At 45.4% G+C, this 23,363-nt stretch overlaps 1 protein-coding gene across 2 annotated transcripts in view; it reads left to right on the top strand.

Moving 5' to 3' along the window:
* Positions 1–23,363, top strand: part of ITGA2 (integrin subunit alpha 2) — a 185,031-nt gene that overhangs the window by 83,035 nt on the left and 78,633 nt on the right. For both annotated transcript variants that reach the window (XM_088469430.1, XM_088469431.1), the window contains exons 3-11: positions 5,652–5,761; positions 6,288–6,379; positions 10,183–10,297; positions 10,521–10,648; positions 12,290–12,438; positions 14,429–14,579; positions 16,145–16,310; positions 18,440–18,516; positions 22,152–22,290. In XM_088469430.1, the coding sequence (XP_088325556.1) occupies positions 5,652–5,761; positions 6,288–6,379; positions 10,183–10,297; positions 10,521–10,648; positions 12,290–12,438; positions 14,429–14,579; positions 16,145–16,310; positions 18,440–18,516; positions 22,152–22,290 (1,127 nt within the window). The remainder of the gene's footprint in view (positions 1–5,651; positions 5,762–6,287; positions 6,380–10,182; positions 10,298–10,520; positions 10,649–12,289; positions 12,439–14,428; positions 14,580–16,144; positions 16,311–18,439; positions 18,517–22,151; positions 22,291–23,363) is intronic.

Raw genomic sequence — 23,363 nt, 5'->3', positions numbered from 1 at the left:
TGCCGCGTTTCAATATGAATCGCATCACCCCCCCCGGGGTTTCACAGGTAATCTGTGGGGGGGGAGGGCGGCGGCCACCAGGAGGCTTGCCTGCCTCCCTGGGGGCCGGGAGCAGCACCCGATTTTCAGGAGCCTCCCGGCCAAATCGGGAGGGTGGGCAAGTATGATGCTGCAGGTGGATGTTTGAGGAGGAGCTGATCCAGACCAAAAGCACAGTGGGTGGATTCTTGAACCCAGGAGGTACCCAGTTATTTCTTCAAATGCTTGATGGTGTTTTTATACACCCTGATGTCTGATACGCAGCCTCATAATCATTTTTAATTGTCACTAAAAATAAAATTACTTTATCACACTATTGCGATTTTCTTGTTTTCCCTTGTTTTTATGTTTGAGGAACAAGAGGTACCCTAGTGTGTTTGAAGAGGAAAAAGAGTGGCTTTTGTGACTTTGGGCAGACCAGTGTACTGTAGAAGGAAGACGTTTACCTGTACCATTTTATCGTGAAGGAACTTTTTTAACTGGACCAATGGATTATTGATGGTGACATTGGATTTATTTATTTATTATTTACACTATTCTTTTGGAAGAAACTAATTCAGGAACTTTGAATTAGGTGGTGATATTTATTGTCAATTGAACAGACTTTTATTGAAAAACGTATTCCCTATTGAGTTTTTTGCGCAAGGTGCACCTATTCCTTTCTCTATGATGCTGCAGTGTTTGAGGGACAAACTGGGCCAGTGTCTGATCGGCATTCCCGGAAACGGGAGAGATGAGACCAGCGTCTGCATTTGTGGACGCAGAATTCCTGGCCTCGCAGGCTGCCAGGAACCGGAAAAGCTGAGTATGACTTAACTTACGTAGCCTGGCCAAGGGAGAAAACATCGCAATCAGCGATCTGTGGCAGGATCCTTTATGGAAGCACATGGGGGAGGATATTAAAGAAACTGCTACGTGCTTTTACCATACCTTACAAAAGTAAGCATACATCTAAGCACCTTCCTATGATGCACCAATCATGTTTGGGGTGCTTGTGATGGGACCTTGGATATCCTAAAGATCTTCTTGGATTTGTACTTTGACTATATCTTATAACTACCCACATTTGGGGTGTTAAAACTCATTATTGCTGAAAAATATTACACTGTATTTTCTCTTTTGATATTTTTTTCTCATATATGGACTGATACATTGAAAACATCTGGAGATTGAAATAGCTTTTGGAACAACTCATAGCGCGGATTTGTAAGATCATACTTGTTTGTATCCATGTATTTATAAGTCGGTGACTTCTTTTTGATGTTATCTGCTGCTTTTAGGGGCAGCGCCAAAGGTTGTGAAGTTTTGTATTGTATAGCATCTACGTTCACTGTACTCGGATCGCAGACGCATGCAAGATGGTATTGTACCGCCTCTTCCTTGCGGTTGTGCAATACCGTCTATCGCTGAATCAGATCCCTTGAGACAATAGACATAATCGCAAGCAAGTTCCACAAATAACTTCTGTGTACACCAGTAGAATCCAGAGTCACCAGGTTTCAATCCCAGTAGAGCACCTTTGGGTTGAGGTGGGGCAGCAGCAACTGCGTGATGCTATCATGTCACCATGGACCAGAATCTCTCTGGAAAATTTCGGCACCTGATTGAGCACATGCACAAAGAATTGAATCGCGCCAAACAGCTCATCTCGCCCCATCAGGTCCTGGGCGTCACGGCCACACTAAGCTTCTTTCTCACGCAAAATATGCGTCTTATTCGCATAAATAAAACATCTCTGGCCGACAAAACTACATAGCTGGCTGGCACTGATCAATTTCATGTGCGACATTTGTACATCTGTGTGCGAATGAGCCTGAATCTGTGTATGAAGTGCTGCAATGCGGCGGATTTTTCTCAGGTCAAGTCCCGCTGTGCTTTACCTGCGACTTTTTAAGTTTTTAAAACTAACTCCTGTCACAGCCCGACATCTCTAGTACACTGTAGGCCTAATTAATTACAGATCGATATTGCTAAAGCGTATGCAGATGAGCGATTGTTGCGGACTACGCATGCCCGGAGGCACCATTGCGATCGCACTGAGATCATGGAGACCATGCAGAGTGATTGATAGGCAGTGAGTGTTTGGGGGTGGTAACGGGGGGGAGGAGTAACGCAAGCGTGTCTGTCTGTGTCTGTCCGGCATGAAATTACGATGCTGCGATAGCGATCCTTAATGAATTAGGCCCAGTAAATGGTGTTTGCTGCCTCTGCTATGTATATAAGATGCTACACCTCTCGGAGCGGCTCAATTACACCATATGACGTATTGAGGCTAGGAGTATGAGGACATATCTGTATACAGTATGACTAGTGACAGTGACAATCCGCCTGTCTTCCCCAATCTTAGATGATTCCATTATGCGAAGTGTAGCTTCCTCAGTTTTGTCAACATCCCCTATGACTTTACTTTGCAGGGGGCATCAGTCCTGCTCTATTACGCCGAGAGATAAAGGTGCAAACACACTAGATGATATCTTGCAGGATTTTCCCCGATTTCGGCACATCGGAACTACAAATCGTGTAAAATATGTCCACAATGCCGATGCGCGTCCCCGCGGGTCGTACATCGTATTTTCAGATCTTGCCTACAGCAGGGAATATCTGCCAATCTCGTTAACAAGATTCAGGTCTTTGGTCAGATCGTTTGTCAGACTGGACAGTTTATGCAAGATATCATTTGTCTGGGAGTGCAGGGGAGTTGCCGGAGAAGTTCAAAGGAAATGGTTGATGACATTGCATCTTTTGCGAGTCGTCTAGTGTGTAGGAACTTTAACACTTACAGGTTCCACTCCTGGAAGATGAAAAAGTAATACTTGATTAATGGTCCTAGTTTAATATCTGGAATGTATTCATTGTTCTTCATTGTTCTCATCAAGATATCCATCTCTAATGCAAACATTACTGCACAAAACAATAAGTGTACGAGTACGTCAGCCTTTTGATAAAACCAGCCACCATGGCTCAATTTGTTGCTGCTCTTTGACAAGTCACATATTGTTCATGCAGTGCTGCAGAGGGGAATTTTAAATTCCATTACATAGAGCCCCTTATGTGTGGCTAGTGTGCAAAGCAATACCTTATTTCTGGCGACTAGTGCATAATACAGAACCCGTTCCTGGTGACTGGAATACAATACAGACCATTTCCTTGCAGCTACTTATTTATTGGCTGACAGAGCTCCATTTCCTGTCCAGCTGTCAGATGCACAATATCGCAGTATGAACCCCAGTGGCAGGGACACATTATTTCAGGCAATAGTTAGCAATGGATAATATGTTGCACACCTTTCAGGGGCTGTGCAGAAGATCTTAAGCGCCCATACACGGTGCGATATGCACGGTGTAATGCGACGGGGGATCCAACGTCTGACATATCGGGCGGTCCCCACACACAGTGCAATCGGGTGGTCGACCGGGCCAATATGCCGGCTCCCCCCTCCGCATAACACTGCATGGGATCGCACATCGCATCCCCAGATCAACTGAACCTGCAGTAAGATCTGGGGCTGCCATGTACAACCCCACGGGTACGCGCACTATCCAATATCATGCCCATACACGGTGCGATATAGCAGCCAAATCGTACCAATCCGTCGGATCGACTGTTTTATTGCACCGTGTATGGGCCGCTTTATAGTCAGTCTGTATCTGATGAACAATGAAGTAGAGGGATTATATGCAAGGCAAAGTCCAGGAAACAATGCAAAGTCAATAGAAGAAGACGGAGCTAATGAGTGAGCTCCAGCCGGCTCCCTCCGTGGACAACGCAGCAGCCAATGAGAGTCTGTCTGACTCTCATTGGCTGGCTGCTATAACAAACAGACAGCTGCCGCTGGAGGCTGTGTGTTTGTAACTGTGTAGAGATGACCGCTTCCACTGCGGTCTGCTCTACACTTGGGGCCCAGGGGACTAGCGGGGCTAGTTCAAGCCCCTGGGGTAGTCCACCCATTGGCTGCTGGTGGTACTGCCGGACGGCGCCCCCCCTTTGATCGGTACCCCTGGCGAGTGCCATCCTGGCCAATGGGTAGATACGCCCTTGCTTTCAAGTCACATAATGAACGCTTTGAGAGAAAGGGGTCTATTTACTAAGCAGTGTTAGGAGACAGAGTGAAAAGTGATAAGGTGCCAGCCAATCAGCTACTAACTGCCATCTCACAGGCTGTGTTTGAAAATGACAATTGGGAGCTGATTGGCTGGAACCTTATCACTTTTCACTCTGTCTCCTAACACTGCTTAGTAAATAGACCATAAAAACTTTTTAGATAAATAAAATTTTCAGAAAATCACTTTGAAACAGTCGGTGTCAGACTGGAACATAAAGGGCCCACCGGATTGCAGTAGTAAGGGCCCAAACTTAAAGGGTGTGGCCATCCACCACATAGGGACTTAGCCAACTTTTACATAAGACATGCTAAGAATAAGGGCCCTCATTCAGAGCCGTACGCTCTGAGCAGAGCGCACGCTCTGAATGAGGGCCGGGCTCCATTTTCATGGAGCGTCCAGGAGGTCACCACCCACAGGCTATACGAGCGTGCTTTGTGATGGCCGCGATGGTCGAGACCATCGCGACCATCGAAATTGCGAGCCGGAGCCTGCGGTTGAGGTTTTCAACCGCAAGCTCCGGAGTGATTTTGGCTCTATCAGAGCCAAAATCACTCCCACTGACATCACTAGTGATGTCAGTGGGCCGGCTTCTGACGGGAGGCGTTCCCGTGGGAACGCCCCCGTCAGGGAGGCACGCCCCTGGCACGCCCACCAAAGGGGGCGTGCTGTCAATCAACATTGACAGCACGCCCCCTTTGATCGGACACAACGAGCGAAGGACTTTCCTTCGCTCGTCGCGTCTGGCGCATGCGCACGACGGAGCTCCCTCCGTCGTGCGCATGCTCAGTGCATAACATCGACCCACTTGCGAGCGGACAGCCGCTCGCGAGTGGGTCTGAATCAGGCCCAAGGTCCCTTTATAAAGAGGTGTGTCAGGACCGCCCACTCTGATTGGCAGGACTGCAAATCTTGGTGTAGTTTCCACAGATTCAAGCCAAGCAAGTTTATCCATGATCCTGATACACCAAGTTACTGACCTTTTAGTTGCAGAGTAACAATGTATAACTTGAGTGCATGGCCTGGAACCTGACCCCTATAGAAGGAGATGGCGACTTCAGGCAGTGGGGCCCACCGGGGACCTCTCCTGTACCCCTGTGGGCCAGTCCAACCTTGGACCCAGTAGCCAGTAGTCCTAATTTTGGTTGTGTTTATTTTACAGAAGTTCATTTTTTCTTTGTACTAGTCTCTACCACCTACAATAGCTTAGAGATGCCACCTCCAACCCATCCACCTAAGAGTTCTGACTATGGAGGGGGGCGTTCACTATTAGCGGAAATGGATTTGGTTCCTTTGGGCAGGTTAGGGTTGTAGCATATTTGTGGCAGTTTGTCAGTTGGCAATGTTTGGGTGAAGAAGCCTCTGACTAATATTTTATCATTTTTACTTCAGCTTATAAAACTGTCACCTTCACTGTAAATATGTGTCCAATGTTACTGCATCGATAAACAGACAGACATGAAAGTTTATGAAGTCTGTAAAGGGAATAATAACCATATTTATCACATCTAGGTTATTGGTTAGCTCTCCATGGAGCGGATATCCCAAGAACAGGATGGGAGATGTCTATAAATGTCTTGTTAACTCACCGACAGCAAAATGTGACAAAATGAATTTAGCAAGTAAGTTGTTTTTCTCCCCATAACTTATTTACTGCTTAGCTGTTGTGTATTTGATGGCAAACTGTTGAAGGTTACAAGTAATACTGGGTACACACTGGAGCGACCAACAATCGGTCCGATGTTCAGGGCAATTTGCCTTTACCCTGTACATCGCATGATTGCCGGTGCACATTACCTGATTTAATGAACAACAATCAGTCATTCTGTCCTTCATCAATATGTATGGTGCCGCATGGGATATTGTGTAATTGGACATGCAGTGCGACCAACCACACGATATCGCATGCAACCACGTGAGAGTGCGCAAATTGGCCATACACATTGCACGATATGCCCAATTTGTATTTCCGATTTAGACTATATATCGTTCCAGTGTGTACCCGCCTTAAGAGATGCCTATTGCTTGCCTTATTTATCTTACTGCTCTTTTGTCATTTATTCAATTGTACCCAGTCCTCTGTGACCCATCAACCCGTTTGCAGCTCAGTATTTAAACAAGGACAAATAAATAATATGTTTCTTTCAGGTGCAACTATAATCCCAAACGTTACTGAGGTTAAGGAGGAGATGAACCTTGGATTGACGCTCATAAGAAATGAAAATACGGGTGGATTTTTGGTGCGTTGAGTATTAAATAAATGATGATGACATTTGTTTATAAATTACTGCGGTCACAGGGCCTGATTCAGCAAGGAACGCAACGGAGAGAACGCACGCACTCGGCCGATGTTTCCGCATGCGTATTCATCGCAGTGCACGTGAGCGAACCAGCAATTGCGATGGGAACTGCGTATGCAGAGGCTACGCAGTGCCCATGGCAGAGTGATTGACAGGAAGTGCCATTTGTGGGTAGTGACGGGGGGGTGGTCGGGTGAACGCAGGCGTGCTAGTGCACTGGGATGGCGTTGCGTGCATAAATTATCAACTGCAATACCATCCGCAGCCTGAGGCCTCATAGTGTGCACCGAAGTAAGCAGTTACTGAGTGAGGTCTGACCTGCCTTACCTGTGCGTCTGGGTCCGATGTTACTCGCTGTTACCAATTATTTCGCTATATTGCCCTAGTATACGGATGTGATCAAGGGGAAGTGAGCATCCTTATGGTAAGCTGGGATCGCAATGCGATTGCAAACATTTGCATTTCACTGCTAATATTAGTAACTGCGGTGCGTGCGCATTGGCAGAATAGCGATCCGTGCTGAATCAGGCCCACTGTACTCATGTATTGTAGTGGGATATTTTTATAAGTTAATATGCAGCTTTTTATATATGACAGGGGTCGATTCAAATAGGAGGCTCCCCCCCGTGAGTAAGTGTGGCTGTATGCCATCCTTGCGGTAACTCCGAGCTCGCACATATGTGTTCACAAGCCCCATAGGGCTGCGTACAAAAATATTCAAGTCTGGGACGAGATCGTTCTGTCATTGCTGATGATTTTACAATGGACGTGCAGTCGGGGCAGGCAGGGGAGGCACAGCCTCCCCTCTCATACTCCCTCCCCTATCATACTCCCTGTCATGCTCCAGAGTTTTGATGTAAAAACTGTGGGTTTGAGTAATTACGGATCACAGCTGCGATTGCAATAGCGATTATGCCCGCAGTCTCACTGCGATAGTATTCTAATCCATTGCACTCGCTATGCCGTTGCAGCACTACATAAGGGCGCACACTTTACCTTACACACATCCGAAATCCTTAGCAAGACTGCAAAACCATCAGTAACATCGAGTACCATCGCAGCCTCATGCACCCTTGCACAAGCTCTGACCTTACTCAGAAATGACTAACCTCCACGCAGGCTATCAGGCCTCAGGATGCGTACGGCATCACAGTGGATAATTCATGCATGCCCCTGCAATGGCGTTCAGAGCACTGTCACTTCTGCGTTTCGCCGACCACCCCCCCGTTACCACCCCCAAACAGTGCTTCCTCTCAATCACTCAGAACGCAACAATCGACCGATTGCGTGCATATTAGCAGTTGCGATCCTTGCTAAAGCAGGCCCTGTGTTTTTATACATGTATGCCTCCCCAGCCATTGGCCTCACCGCACGTCACTGGATTTTAGGCCATTGCAACGGCAACTCGCCCCCCTCACAGCTAACTGAAGTGACCCCTGTGTTGGTAAACTAGGTAAAAAATGTTTGAATAAATATGAGACTCCACCTTTCTATTTGGATTCCAGGGATTTCTCTAAAGCTGGGCATACACTATACAGTTTCCTGTCAGATATCTGTCCAGTTGGAATGAAAACCTGGTAATGTATGGGAGCAAATGACAATCATCCATTTGCTCACAAACACTGGAAAATAGCCAAAAATGGTTGTTCAGACAAATTGGTTAAAAAAAAACATTTTTAAAAAAACATTGGTTAAAAAAAACACAATTTAACCAATTTGAACAATTTTTTGTGTCCTTTTTTCAGTGTTTAAAACCATATGATGGACTGTTATTTGCTCCCATACATTACCAGGTTTTCATTCCAACCAGCCAGATTGGACAGATATCTGACAGATAATTGTATAGTGGGTGGCCAGTTTAAATTTCTCCAGATCTAACATGTATAGGGCACACCCATGTAACCTGTACTTGTTTAGGGCACAAATAAGGTATAACAGTTATTGGAACCTATACCCACTGATTCTGCTATTTTGGTGAATCAGGAGCTTCTTGTACAGTCAGGAGTAAATGTAGCTGGATGGTGCAGCTTTGAACCTTGGCAAAGCCATTTTGTATTGAGAGAGGGAGAATGCAAGTGTGAGTGCAGATTTAGTGGAGGGAGGGAAGAACCCCTTTCAGTGGTATTGTCTGAAGGAATGTACAAGAGCAAGAAGCAGCTCACAAGGAGTCTCTCACAGCTGCAGGTGCGTCGGCATGAAGCAGAAACATCCAACGGCTTCTTACGTGAAGTTGTTGGCTGCTGCTCCTCCATGTTAGTGTTACAATGGGAGTGGTGTAAGGCTATAATGTCACAACCATGCATCATGCTCCCAGGCCCAGGAGAAGAACATGCCACTAACAGCTCCTGTTTTCTAAGGTAAGAAGCAGCGTTGATGGGAGTGCAATGCCTGAGAGAGGATGGCACCACTTCCAAGTGGGCCTGAGGTACTTCTAGGGCTTGTGCTGGAATGGCCTTGTCGGCCCTTTCATGACAAATTAGCATTTTACTGGTGTAACAAGGAATGATAAGGGGCCTAGTGCATTTAGTGCATTGAATATTACACCTTACACAGTATGACTTGTAATGAGGGTATGCACCCGACTGTCTAATCCCGGCAAGGGTCTAATGATAGGCATAGAAATCCCAACACCTGTAATTTTACCTACGCCGGGAGCCAAATGCCTGGCATACCGGTCGAAGGTAAGCCGGGCGCGGACACCCGCGGGGGGAGGGTTAGGTTAGGGGCTTCCGGGGGGGGGGACTTAGGGTTAGGCACCCCCCCGGGAGGGTTAGGCTAGGGGAAGGGGGGTTAGGGTTAGGCACCCCCGAGGGGAGGTTAGGGTTGGACACCCCCTGGGAGACTTAAATTTAGGCTACGGGGATGTGGGGGTTAGGTTTAGGCACTTACAGGGGTGTTAGGGTTAGGAACTTGGGGGGGAGGTTAGGGTTAGGCACCCCTAAGTTAGGGTTAGGGGGGGGTAAGGTTAGTGAATATAGAATTACTTACCTGACCAGATCTTCACTGCCGGTCTTCCAGCGTCGGGATTCAAACTGCCGGACATGCTGCGATATTTCATACCAATCCCGTAACGAGAAGTCAGATACCCAAATAGGAATAAAAAAGTGCTGTAATTAATATTTCATCCTTACATCCTGCCGCTCATACATCAGCAATCACTTGGGGCAATTGCCCGTTTTGCAGATGACTGAGTAAAAATATCTGCAATGTATGGGGTTCACCAAATGCCGATTCCGATGAAAAAGTGATCGGAATAGCTAAATGAGATTGTCCAACATGTTGAATTTCAGTGATCAATCGGGGCAATAGATTGATAGTGTTTGGAGACGATAGTGTATGAATCAGCCGATTTGCCGACCGTTACTAGTGAAAATGATGAGCCTTTCACGATTGGCAGATTTGTTATTTGCTGATACTTAGCTGCAAATCACTGAAAACTATCTGTAATGTATGGGCGCTGATTGGTGGTTTGGGAAAAATGTTATTAAATATTTTTCTCTGATTGCTGATGTATGAGCCCCATCAGACCCTATTACATTGTCCTCCAGGTGTCTGGTCCCAATGGGAGGAAAAGTTGCAATTCCAGTTACCATTACTAGTGTAGAATGCCACGCTTGCCTTCCCTGCATGGTAATATAGCCACCACTTGTATGCATGGCGCATGCATGACAAGGCAATGACTGACAAATGTATATGATGTGTGCAGATATGTTAAGCAGGTTGTATATGTTATTTCCATGCAGACATGCGGCCCATTGTGGGCCCAACAATGTGGGAAGGATCTTTATGCGATGGGGGTGTGCTCAGATGTAAGCCCAACTTTTCAAGTACTTAGAAGCTTTTCTCCAGCTCTTCAAAGTGAGTAAAATATGATAATATTAGTTATTAATAACTGCTCTTTCACATCTTGGGTGGAATTAAATATTTTGATTTACACTATAAATAAACTATTTAATTGGATCTTGCAGTTTTAAAGTCCTATGACGTCTGTCTGTCTATCTATTGTGTGTATCCTTTCAAAAGTAATGATAGACAGTATTGTTTTAAATTTCAATGTGTTTTTTTCTTTTTCTCCTGTCAGCTTGTTCATCAGTTATCGATATTGCTATTGTGTGTGATGGTTCCAATAGCATTTATCCCTGGTCGGCAGTGCGCAATTTCTTGGAGAAGTTTGTGGAAGGGTTAGATATCGGACCTACAAAGGCTCAGGTAATTGGGAATGATGAATGTTTACATTGTAGCACTGTGACATCAATGTACAGTATGTGCAGCAATGCTTACGATTGGGAAAAGGATTATAGTTACCCTGGATCTAAAATGTCCCATCTATTCATCCTTCTTAAAAGAACCTGGACAAATTTAGTCTCTGGGTACTATAAACGTTTCATGTAGTTTATGTTTTGATGTAAAAAGTGGAAAGTGTAATTGCGCGTACACACGGTACGATAAAACTGAACGATTTGAACAATAACTATATCGTTCATATCGTTCTCGTTGAAATCGTTCAGTTTTTGGCCCCTTCCAACCCACCAAAGACCTGCGATGAGCGGGCACGTATGGACGATAGTGATATCGTCCATCGCCCGTGCATGCAGGTCAACTTGCTCGATATCGAGCAGGTTACTATAGGGACCCGCGATCGTTGAACGCGGGTCGCTATAGTCGCCGGTGAGTGGGAGGTGTGCTGGATGATGGATATCGATCATCCAGCACACCAGGGAGGGTGCAGGACGATCAGCCAGCAATATCGTATCGCTTGCCGATCGCTCCGTGTGCACGGAGCTTAAATATTTCAGTTTCCAAAAACATAGTAGAACATGAAAAGTTGGATTTAACATCATTACAATTTAGTAAACTATGATGTGTTGGAATGGTGGTTTTATGCTACTTATACACAAATAAAATGCTGGAGATGGTTGACCCCTACACACAGTACATTATTAGGCCTCTAAGTTTTCACATTGTTAAAGATTAGTAAACCAGACATATATATAGATTTCGTGTAAACATTTCCAATAAACACTATAAACATTCTGCACCCATTGAATGTACTTATCTTGTGACCGTCGCTGATGAAATCTCCAGGAGAATAGCGCTACCATCATTTTCCCCTAGATATTATACATTATGCTTTGGCATCGTGCCAGTGTCTAGGTTGTTCAAGCGCTGGTGCGAGGTGGGGGTGAGCACCCAGAGACTGCACACAAACCCCCTCCTCTCATAAGGCCATGGTTGCCGGCCATTGAGGGGACAGCTAGGGGGGAGGGAGTTTCGCGGTCAAGCAGCGCTGCGGGCGTGATGATTAGGGGGTCTATTTACTAAGCAGTGATAAGAGACAGACTGAAAAGTGATAAGTGATAAGGTGCCAGCCAATCAGCTCCCAACTGCCATCTCACAGGCTGTGTTTGAAAAATGACAGATGGGAGCTGATTGGCTGGCACCTTATCACAGACTTATCACTTTTCACTATGTCTCTTATCACTGCTTGGTAAATAGACCCCTCAATCATGTCATCGTGGCTCTGCCCCATTTCACTCGGGCCTTCAGGAAACTTGCCCACTCTTCTAGGCGGCTGGGAGCACCACCAATCCGTGAGAGTAAGCAAGTACGTATAAGGCGCTCTTGGTTACTTGTGTGCATTTGCACTGCTCAGAAAGTGAATGCACAAAGTCGCGGCCGTGTATTTCGCACAACTAATCACAGTTCGCATGCAGGCGGAGCCCATAGTTAGTTACTGATACGCCACATTGCTACGTTCAACGTAGAAAAGATAGTATTTCTACTAACTGTTGCGTTTACTGAATACATCCACTGCACTCCTGATCATTTCCGCATGTCTCTTGTTTATAGGTGAGTCTCATACAGTATGGAAATGATCCCCTACTGATGTTTAGAATGAACACATACAAAAACAGACAAGACATGAGCAGAGCAATATCGGGTATCACGCAGATGGGTGGAGATCAGACAAACACCTTTAAAGCAATTGATTTTACCAGGTACTGTATGTCAATCACTTTTGTCCATTCACACGGTTTTTCTGACAGTAGCAAGTTACTATTATCATTTACTTAAACGGTGCCTCTAAGCTTAGCAGCACCGTACGATTGAGGTAGATTGAATAAAAGTAATTTAACAACGAATTACTGACCTGTGATTCACAGGTACAGGCTAATTGAAATCCAATTGTTAGGGCAATATCTTTCATCTGTCTAAACTTGGAGCTTCCACAGCACATGGCTTGTAAACGTTTGCTAGCAGCATTTTTCAGTTCCTAATGAAAAAAAAAAATATCTGCAGACAAATGAGTTATGAAATTGAACAGTTTCTTTAAGAGCCTACTAATTTGCATTAAAATACTGCCTGGAACAATATGGGTAAGTGTAATTTGTGACACAGGCCAATGGTGCAATTAGGATTATTTTCTTTTAGGTACTCTGGGCATGACCACACGTAACAAGGGGCTTGGCCACGCATCACAGGGGCGTATCCGTACAACATGCCCCCATTTCTCGTCACTCTGGGGGCATGTCCAGCACCCCAGGAGCAGTGCCATAACATGGCTTCCAAGCACCTGGTGACAGTCCCACACCCTGAGTGCATGACGTCATTACATTGCGGGCTGCCAGCACCGAGGAATGTAGCACTGCACGGAACGTCCTCAGGATGGCAGGGTGCATGGCATGCTCCGAAAGGCCAAAGGTTGGTCCTGGTGGCACTATCGCTGTAATACTGGCTGTAAGGTGCTATTCTGGGCCTATAAAATTGCTGTGACTGACTGGTAGTCTATTAGTTAGACACATAGGGCTGGTACATAAGCCCGTTTTGCAGACGGATCTTGTGATTTCTTGCACCAGTAAGGTTGGTGCACACTGATAGTGAAGATGGCTACTTTCACAAGCGGATGGATTGAAGTGGTGTGCCCACAAAGATGCACCCAACTCTGAATATATTTGAAGATCTGTATTAATTTCTGACCAGGCAATGATGCCCGTAATTAGGTGTGTGCAAGTGGTGCCACCGTTCAGTGTACAGGATCTCACTGCCCCATGGCACCTGCATTTGGCAAGCAGAGAGCCTCACACGGGATGCAGTCAGGATAACGGCGGGCGCTATCCCGCCCGCTGATATTCCGACACTTAAATCCCGACATGGGACTAAAAATAGGCGTCGAAATCCTGACGCCTATTATTAGCCTCACAACGGAATCCATCAACCGGCACACCGAACGAAGGTATGCCGGGTGTCTTAGCATCTAGGCGCGGGGGTGGGAGGGTGAGGTTTAGGGACCCCCGGGGAGACTTAGGGTTAGGCACCCCCCGGGAGGGTTAGGGTAGGGGAAGGGGGGGTTTGGCTTAGGCACTCCTAGGGGGGGTTAGGGGTAGGCACCCCCTCGGGAGGGTTAGGTTTAGGGTGTGGGGAGGGGGTTAGGTTTAGGCACTACCGGTGGGAGGTTAGGGTTAGGCACTAGCGGTGAGGTTAGGTTTAGGCACCCCTAAGGTAGGGGTAGGATTAGGGGGGGGGAAGGTTAGGGTACTTACCTTTAGCTGTCTGGATTTCGACCTGCCGGGCTGCCGCTGTCTGTATTTGATTAGGCGGAAAAACAGCCGCCGGCATTACATACCGATACCGTCTCACACACACTCCCCCTCCCCCCTCCTCGCACTTGTTTTTCTGGATCTCCAGGAGATCTTTAGTAAAATATTCATAACTTTAATAGCTGAGCAGTATGAGCGTCATACACATCGTTAATGCAGTTGTCGAATGTGATGTCAAGTTACACTAACCAATCAGACATTACTTTCATTTTCCAAATGTTCCCATAAACTCTGATTTTGGGGCACATGGGTCTCACAGTCTGTTATCCCAGAAATTTAGGTGGGAACATTTTAATTTAAGAGAACTTTTCTTTTCACTGTAATTCAAACTGTTCCAACTTTTTGTGTGCGTCTCTCACTAACCAGATTCTCCCTCCACCCTGCACAACAGAAAGAATGCCTTCTCCGCAGAATACGGTGGGCGTGCAAATGCCAACAAGGTGATGGTGGTCATCACTGATGGTGAATCCCACGACAATGCCATTCTAACCGAAGTGATCAAGCGCTGTGAGCAGGATAAGATCACCAGATTTGGCATAGCGGTAAATTAAAATCTAACTTTACTTCTTTTATTGAATGTACATGGCACTTGAATACTTGAATATATGAGGATCTTGTTCTGTGATAGAATGGGAACAATGCTGGATGGAAAGTAACGTACACAAAAGCATTGATAGGATAAAATATCAGGGTGATTGGGTGAGCTTGGCTCTGCTGAGTTTCTATGCCCAAGGAGTGTCAGCTCATGTGTCTCACAGCAATATGCACAAGATGTAAACAGAAACTATTACTGTGTTAGTCCAGGTCAATGATTGTTTCTAGCTAATTATACTGTACATTGGGCCTGATTCAGAGCCACTCGTAAGCGGCAGCTCGTTCGCTCCGAGCGATGTTTGCCCAACTGCGCATGCGTACGGATCATTATACGCATGCGCGAACCAGACAGTGCGGCCGAAATTCATGTGCTCGCAAAATAGCGAATGCCTGCTAATTTGAGTGACAGGATGAGGCGTATGTGGGTGGTAACAGGGGAAGGTGCTTGAAAACGGGGAGTGGAAATCAGAACGCAGGCGTGCTTAAAGGTCAAAACGGGCATTTTATGGGTGTGCATAATTAAAACAGCAGCGTCATTGACCACGTCACTGGGTTATTTAATAGCCTGAACTGCTCGCAAAATTGTGGTAGCAAAAACCAACCACAAGAATAGCGAGCAGCTCATACCCTGTTCGATGTAGTCGATTAATCTAATAAATAGCGGACATGACGTAGGATGCGAGCGGCCAGGGGGCGTAGTTTCCCAAAAAACGACCTAGAGACGTGAACAGACCGCAAACAGCGAACAGTTCATTTGAATAGCCACCCCTATTTTCTGGACGAGCGAGCGCAAATAGCGTCCGGCTCTGAATCAGGCCCTTTGTGTGCAATCATTTCTGAGGGTGCGTCCTCCATTCTTCTGCACATTTGAGGCAGCTGTACTAAACCTTGGAGAGTGATAAAGTGGACAGAGATAAGCTACCAACCAATCAGCGCCTAACTGTCATTTTTCAAACGCACTGGTCTATTTACTAAGCCTTGGATGGAGATAGAGGGAGATGTACTAACCTCTGAAAAGTGATAAAGTGGAGAGTGATAAACTGTCAACCACTCAGCTCCCACCTGTCATGTCACAAGCTGTGTTTGAAAAATGACAGTTAGGAGCTGGTTGGTTGGTACTTTATCTCTGTCCACTTTATCTCCATCAACAGCTTAGTAAATAGACCCCACCGCCTGTAAAATGACAGTTAGGAGCTGATTGGCTGGTACTTTATCTCTCTCCATTTTATCTCCTTCTGTCTGATCCCCTTGCATTGCACACACCCATGCAGTAAAGTCTATCCAGCTCAGAGCTCGACTGGCTGATTTAATATGTTGCACATGAAAAGCAGCTACATATAGAGCCGTGCACAGGTGACCTAAGGGCAGAAACTGATGCATTTGCAGTATTTTGCACAATTTGGGGATGAGCCTCAGCCAAAGCGGCAGTAGTTGCGGGCAGTGGGGATCCAGAGTTACTACCTTCTGCTTTATACACAAATTGCTAACCCAACCGTTTGTGTTCTTTTCAAAGGTTTTAGGTTACTACATTAGATACGGTTTTAACAGCACAAACCTGATTAATGAAATTAAATCCATTGCAAGTGACCCCAAGGAAAGGTTCTTCTTCAATGTGTCGAATGAAGGAGCTCTGTTAGAAGAAGCCGGAACCCTGGGAGAGAGAATATTTAGCATTGAAGGTAGTGACATTTTAAATTCTAATATCATTTCATATATTTAATAACCAGCGATAGGCCACAAAGTACAAGGATGGGCCTCTACTTATATATCTCAGGCAGTATTAGTTGTGGGGTAGCACATGTACGGAATCAGTGTAAATTTTCTTGTTCCCTTTTTCTAAATTCTTATTTTCTATGTTGGTAAATTTAACAGTGAATAAAGGGCCTGATTCAGAGGCGCACGCTATTTGCGTGAATCAGGAAATCCCTTTTTTTTATTTTGACCGGCCGCCAGGCCACTCGCACAGCTATGGGTGACCACCCAGAGCATGTGCATGTGGTCTGGCGATGGTCGCGATAATCGCGACCATCGGGCTTGCGAGGAGACCCTGTGGTAGGGTCTCAGGTCTCGCAAGCCCGAGTGGAAATAGAGCAGAAAGTCCACTAGTGACATCACTAGTGATGTCAAGAGGGCCGCCCACAAACGGCAGGCTTTCCTTTGGGAACGCCTCCGTTTGTGCAGCCAGCCCCCCTCCCCGCCTACAAAACGGGGCGAGCTGTCAATCAACATCGACAGCCGCCCTGTCTTGTAGCGAGCCCCGGAGCGAGTGATTTCTCACTTGCTCTGTGGCTCATGCACGCGCGTGCGCAATGGTCCACCATTGACCCACTTGCGAGCGCTATGCGCTCGCGAGCGGGTCTGAATTAGGCCCAAAGTGTCTACTTGTGCTTACATTACTTCAATACAAGTGCTTGTGTCAGTTTAGACAAGGGATTAGTAGGTGTGCCAGTATCAATGGTTTAAGGTTCTAGACCAGTGTTGGCTAACCTTAACACTCCAGCTGTTATGGAACTACATAACCCAGCATGCACTGCTACAGTTTTGCTATTAGGGCATGCTAAAACTGTGGCAGGGCATGCTGGGATATATAGTTCCACAACAGCTGGAGTCTCAAGGTTAGCCAACACTGCACTTGACGATGAGCTGTATGAACGATAATGGTGAAAGATTTCCCTTGAACTTTCTGTAGTGCAGGACAAACGATATTGGGTGTACACATGGAAGGATATCGTTAAAGATATTTTTCAGTGAAGTAATCCTGCTACATCTAATGAACCATTGGAAGCGCACATCGTTGGTCGTTCACTGCATACACACTGAACGATATGAACGATATATCGTTGAACAATATATAGTTGAACGATATCATTATCTTCCATATCGTTCATAAAAATTGTCTAGTGTGTATGCGGCTTTAGAATCAGAAGGCACAAACCTTGTGTGGCACTAAACAGCAGTTAGCACCATAATTGTTTTACTTGCTACTTACCTATTTGCCTACTGCAGGAGGGAGATCTGTGGGTCTCATTCAGACCCGCTCGCGAGCGCAGGACGCTCGCAGGCGGGTCGATGGTACCCAAATGCGCATGTGTACGACGGAGGGAGCTTCTTTCGTACGCATGCGCAAGACCCGGATAGCGACAGCCAAGCTGTCGCTCCGGGTCTCGCACCAAAGGGGGCGTGCTGTCGATGGTGAATGACAGCACGCCCCCTTTGGTGGGCGTGCAGGGGGCGTGGCTGCCAGACGGAGGCGTTCCCATGGGAACGCCTACCGTCTAGGTCCGGCCCCACTGACATCACTAGTGATGTCAGTGGGAGTGATTTTGGCTCTGATAGAGCCAAAATCACTCCAGGGCTTGTGGTCACCGAGACCCTACCGCAGGGTCTTGTCGCAAGCCCAATGGTCCAAATGGTCTTGACCATCGCGACCATCATCATGGACGCTCGCATAAGCTGTGGGTGGGTGGTCACCCACAGCTATGCGAGCGTCCAAGAGGCCGCACCATTTTTAAGTAGGAGGGCCCTGATTCAGAGCGAGCGCTCTGGTCAGAGCGTCCGGCTCTGAATCAGGCCCCTTGTTCTAACTAGATGAAAACATCTCTGTATAAGGCCCAATGTCATTAAATGATTAAACAATCAAGCATTTCAATCCTCAATTTAGTTTTGTTTTCATCACTTATAACTTTATGTTACTGAACTTTTTATGTAAACAAAAGACTGGAAGAAGTAAAAAAGTCTGATTGTTGATTTTACATCTGTTAAGTCTTATATAGTGGTATCTTTTATTAATGAAGTGTCTGTTACTCAGGAACAACACAAGGAGGTGAAACATTTCAGATGGAAATGTCACAAGTGGGCTTTAGCGCACAGTACTCACAGAACAAGGTAATGCCAATGGGTTTTGCATTGTCCACAACTGAAAAATGTTGATCACCCATTTGATTTTTTTTCCCCATTTTTAAATAAATTAGACACGGATGCATCAGCAATAAATTTATTTCCTTAATTATTACAGGAACTAGCATTGCTGCTTTTCTTGTACAATGTACCCATGGCCGCACTGGCCACAAGGCAATTCTGACAAAGACCAGAAGGACCAATGACCAGGTGGGCTGGTAGAGCTGTGTGAATGCCTGGCAAAGCAGCTCCACCTCCCGGTGATCTGCCCAGCCTGCATGCTAAAATGGCAGGCTTACCGTGAGGCCACGCACCATGCCTCCTGACCACGCCCCCATACCCCTGCGCAACAGGGATGCGGGGGCCGAAGTATAGCCCCAGTCCATACCTGAATGTATCCATTGATGTGGTTTTGCCTGAGAACTTTTGTCCATATTATAGGGTTGATTTACTACAGCCTATAAATATGGCAAGTGGATGTGTCCATAGTAACCGATCAGATTATAGCTATCATGTTTTTAGAATGTTCTAAATAAATGATAGCTAGAATCAGACTAGTTCCTATTGGCAAAATCTCCACTTTTCTGTTTTAGAAACATTAGTGAATTTAGGGGCATATTCAATTGGGCACAGATTTTTTAAAAACCTTGTGCAGCAAAAAAAAACCTTGGGCACCCCCTTCCCCCCCCCCCCCCTCGAATGACTAATTAGGCAATTGGAATTTTCTAATTAGCTTAATTAGTCCAATAAATACATGTCATAATAGTAGTTTTTTTTGTTTTTTATTCAGCCATTTGCAGCATTTTTAATTAATTTATTTTTTTATTTGGGACAGTAATTAACATTATTACTGCTACCCAATATTTTTTTTTTTTTTTAGGGTACAGGCTGTTCCAAAATTTTTAAATATAAAATTCCTGTGAGCAACCATTTAATTTCAATTAAATAGCGCAGGAATCAGTAGTGTGCATACACGCGTTAATGAAAAAATGGTCACCATGGTTACGGTAATTTTTACTGCAAAAATGGCTCATCTAATTTCTTATGCCTAGGCTTATTACATATTTATGCTTATTACTTGATACATATCCATCTTTATCTGACCATAGGACAAAAAGGAATGTCCATTCTTCTTAATATTTTGGTCATGACTAACCTATCACTGTACCACTTTCTCATCATGCTCATCCTCAAACTGATGATGGTAAATAGTTTCTGGCTAATAATTGTCATTTCAGAGGTAGTTTGTTTTCACCACTGCTAGGCCCTGAAAATATAGGTTTTGGGTTTATAATGGGCAGTTAGTACAAAATAAATCTTTATTGGACTCCACTCGATTTTTAGTCATTATTGGACTAAAGATGTAGGATGTAAATGTGCCAAGTGTTCATATAAATGTCAAATTCTTGCAGTGTTTTAGGTCAGGCTACTAGTGATATAGACCCGTGAAATTTGTTGATCCTTACAGTTTGGCTTCTTTGGATTCTATGTACCATAATTGGCTGATTTGTCAAGAGGTGTACATTTTAAGGCAAATTTTGTTTGAATCCCCCCCCATTAATGAAATGATTCAGGAACTGCTGAAATTCAGCTGAATAGATTTGCTTTCGTTGAATGCAATGCATGTCCACTCTTTTTTCTTGTTTATTGTTTGTTTTGTATATTCCATAACCAAAAATAGGTAATAAACTTGGTTATTAGAGCCTGCAATTTTTTTCCCTTGCAGAAATCCTAAAACTTACAGAATACGTAAGTGGTAGTTTCTTTTTTTGATTAAAGGGTCTGTTTCCAATTTCCAATAATTTCTGTTATGCATTTCCAGAACTGTGGTTACCCCTGCGTATTCTGATGATGGATATAATACAACATACATTCTATAGAATCCATTTGAAATCATTCTGTTTAATACCACTCACTGCTTTATATATTTAAATGTTAATTTGTACAAGTTTGTAATAGTCAAAACGTATATTTACATGAGCATCGAAAAATTAAAATGTCATCAAATTTTCAGAACTGTTACATAGAATAGTCACCCCATTCTCTGCAACATGTTTAATGTTTCTCTAACAGAATATGGCAACTAGAGGTTTGTACGAACCATCTTCATGTCTGTACTATATATAGAATATAAACTCTGCAAAATGTGGAACATACAAATATAGGGCCTCATTTGGAGTGTCAACGCAAGTCCAAATGCTGGCGCATCTATCGATCTTTAATGAACTGCACATGCATCACCCCTTGGCTCATGCATGGTCGGTTCTCTCGGTTCGTGAAATGGGTGTCAGTTGGGTGCTACTTTGCGAATGCACGCAAGACATCTGATTCATGATAGTATCATGGGTGTGTCGTGGCCGTGTAGCTAGACTTCCATATTATTCCGAGGTGCACACAAGGGCATAACTAACATACTGTAGGTGCACTGGGTGCACTGCTGAAGGGAGGCCTATCTTCCTTGTATGTGCCTTGTTTCTATGTGAGCTTTTTTAACATTGGCTAGTACATGGGGCCCTTACAAACAGGACCAGATTAAGCCTTCGGCAGTCCGGGGCACTTAAAATAAGAGGGCCCTCCCCCACTCGTCATTCAGCCCGCCCCCACTCAACATTTGGCCCACCCTCACTTGCCATGCGGCCCGCCCCCACTCGTCATCTTGCCCACCCTCACTTGCCATCCAACCCGCCCACACTTGTCGCCGGCCCGACCCCGCTTGTCCGAACCTCAGAAATTGCACAGGGCTGCACAGTGCAGCAGTGTGCTATAGGGCTCACAAATTACTAGTTTATCCCCTGGGTGTGTGTATGCCTTCGGGAGGCCAATTTGTCACAGATCTTCTCCACCCAGGATTGAGTAGGTGTAAGTGCTGATACTAATGGTGATGGTTGCGACTGCGGATGGAAAAACAGTGGGCGGTGCTACTATAAGCATGATGCCGTGTGGATACTCCCATTAGCCTAAGGTAGTAAATGTAGCTGCCAACTCCATCCGCACCAGCGACCAATTTGCGTCCGACTCCTTGGCAAAATACATTTGTTTGAAATTTCACTCATCTCTGTGATAAATATATAATTTCATGGAATATTATATACCTCCAAAATTCTACAGCTATAAATCTGGATAAAAGTAACCATTAACCGTCCCCTAACCTTCCCAAGCCACATGCTGATCTGCCCAAACTGCAGCCTCTGCGCTGATGCCACTGTCCTAAATTACTACCCCCTAGCTCAGAACCCAAATCCAGGACTGTCCCATGGAAAAACCTGTAACCTGAGATAGCAGGAAGAGATTGCTTCATTATATGCCCACGCCTGTGTGCATGCCATCACCAAAGGATAGCATAGATTTAGCACTGCAAAGGTGACATATATAATGAAATTAATAAGTATAATAATATTAATAATATTATTTGTGCAGAGAATATATCTTGTGTTAGGCTACTGGTGTTTTAACGTAGAATGCTATCACTGTAAATTATAATAATAATAATAATAATAATAATAATTATTATTATTATTATTATTTGGTCAGATAATATACCATGTCTTGGCTAGAGGTGTTATGAAGTAGGGTGGTATCACTGAATATAATAATTATTATTACTCTGGCTTTCTATCCCATAGGGATCACTGATGTTGGGAGCGGTGGGTGCTTATGACTGGACTGGCACCATTGTGCATAAAGACGCAAAGCAGTTTACTATTTTCCCTTACAATTCATTTGAAAAGTATCTTAAAGATCGAAACCAAAGTTCTTATCTAGGTAAGTGGACAGTTTCACAGTCATAATTATTACGTTACCTATTTTTCATTACACGGGTGCAACTTATCTTTAACCCCCATGGTACACACTGACAGATACATTGGCCGATCAATTGATCGGCCAATATATCTGCTGGCCGTCGGCCAGTGTGTACCCGCGATTTGTCGGTGAACGTCGGTGCTCACCGACATATCGCATTGGCTGTGCTGCACAGCTGACGGACAGATATGTCTGCAGACCACCCGTACACACACAGCGGCAGCTGCGGGGAGTGGGCCAGGACATGCCCCCTCACGGGACACGCCCCCAACACGCCCCCTGGCCGCCTGGGACCTGCGGGCAGAAGACACAGATGATGGTTGTTCAGTGTGTACGAACAACCATCATCTGCAGATATATCTGTATAGTATGTACCTATCAGCATGTACAGTACATTAAAAATTCTGAAGACAAGTCCACTCATCTTCAGCACTCAATGACTTAAAGTAAGCACCAATTGGTATTTATTAATGGTGGGGAGTTGGGCGGTAATATTGCCAATGCAGCAACCTGCAGTGAAGTCATGAGGGGACAGGGCTTACCAGGGGCGTATCTATAATGGGTGCAGGGTGTGTGGGAAACCCGGGCCCCTGGGTCCAGGGGGGCCCCACACCGCACACCCTGCACCCATAATATTACTTACCTCTCTGGAGTCCCACGTCGGCGTGGGGTTCTGGCGCTGTAAAACGACTGGAAAATGGCCTGTGCATACACTATGGACTCCGGGCACACTCTAGTGCCCAGAGTCTATAACTCTGGTGCTGGCCGCGCACAGCTCAGTGCGCTGCCGGCCGCCAGGCGGAGAGGAGGGGGCCTGTGTCGGAGACTGCACACGGGCCTCCTCCTCTCTAGAAACGCCCCTGGGGCTTACCCTGCACTACAGATACAAACATTTTTGTAGTGCAGGGGATGGGGGGATGCCCTATCTTCACCATGCTCCCTTGTATGCACTATGGGACACACCCTCCAATGATAGATCTCCCACATCTAGGGGTAAATTTACTAAAGTGAGAGTTTTTAGAAGTGAGTTTTAG

Source organism: Taudactylus pleione, unplaced genomic scaffold, assembly GCF_031769625.1.
Source record: "Taudactylus pleione unplaced genomic scaffold, aTauple2 ptg000092l, whole genome shotgun sequence".
Lineage (NCBI taxonomy): Eukaryota > Metazoa > Chordata > Amphibia > Anura > Myobatrachidae > Taudactylus > Taudactylus pleione.
This window is presented reverse-complemented; position numbering and strand designations above follow the sequence as displayed.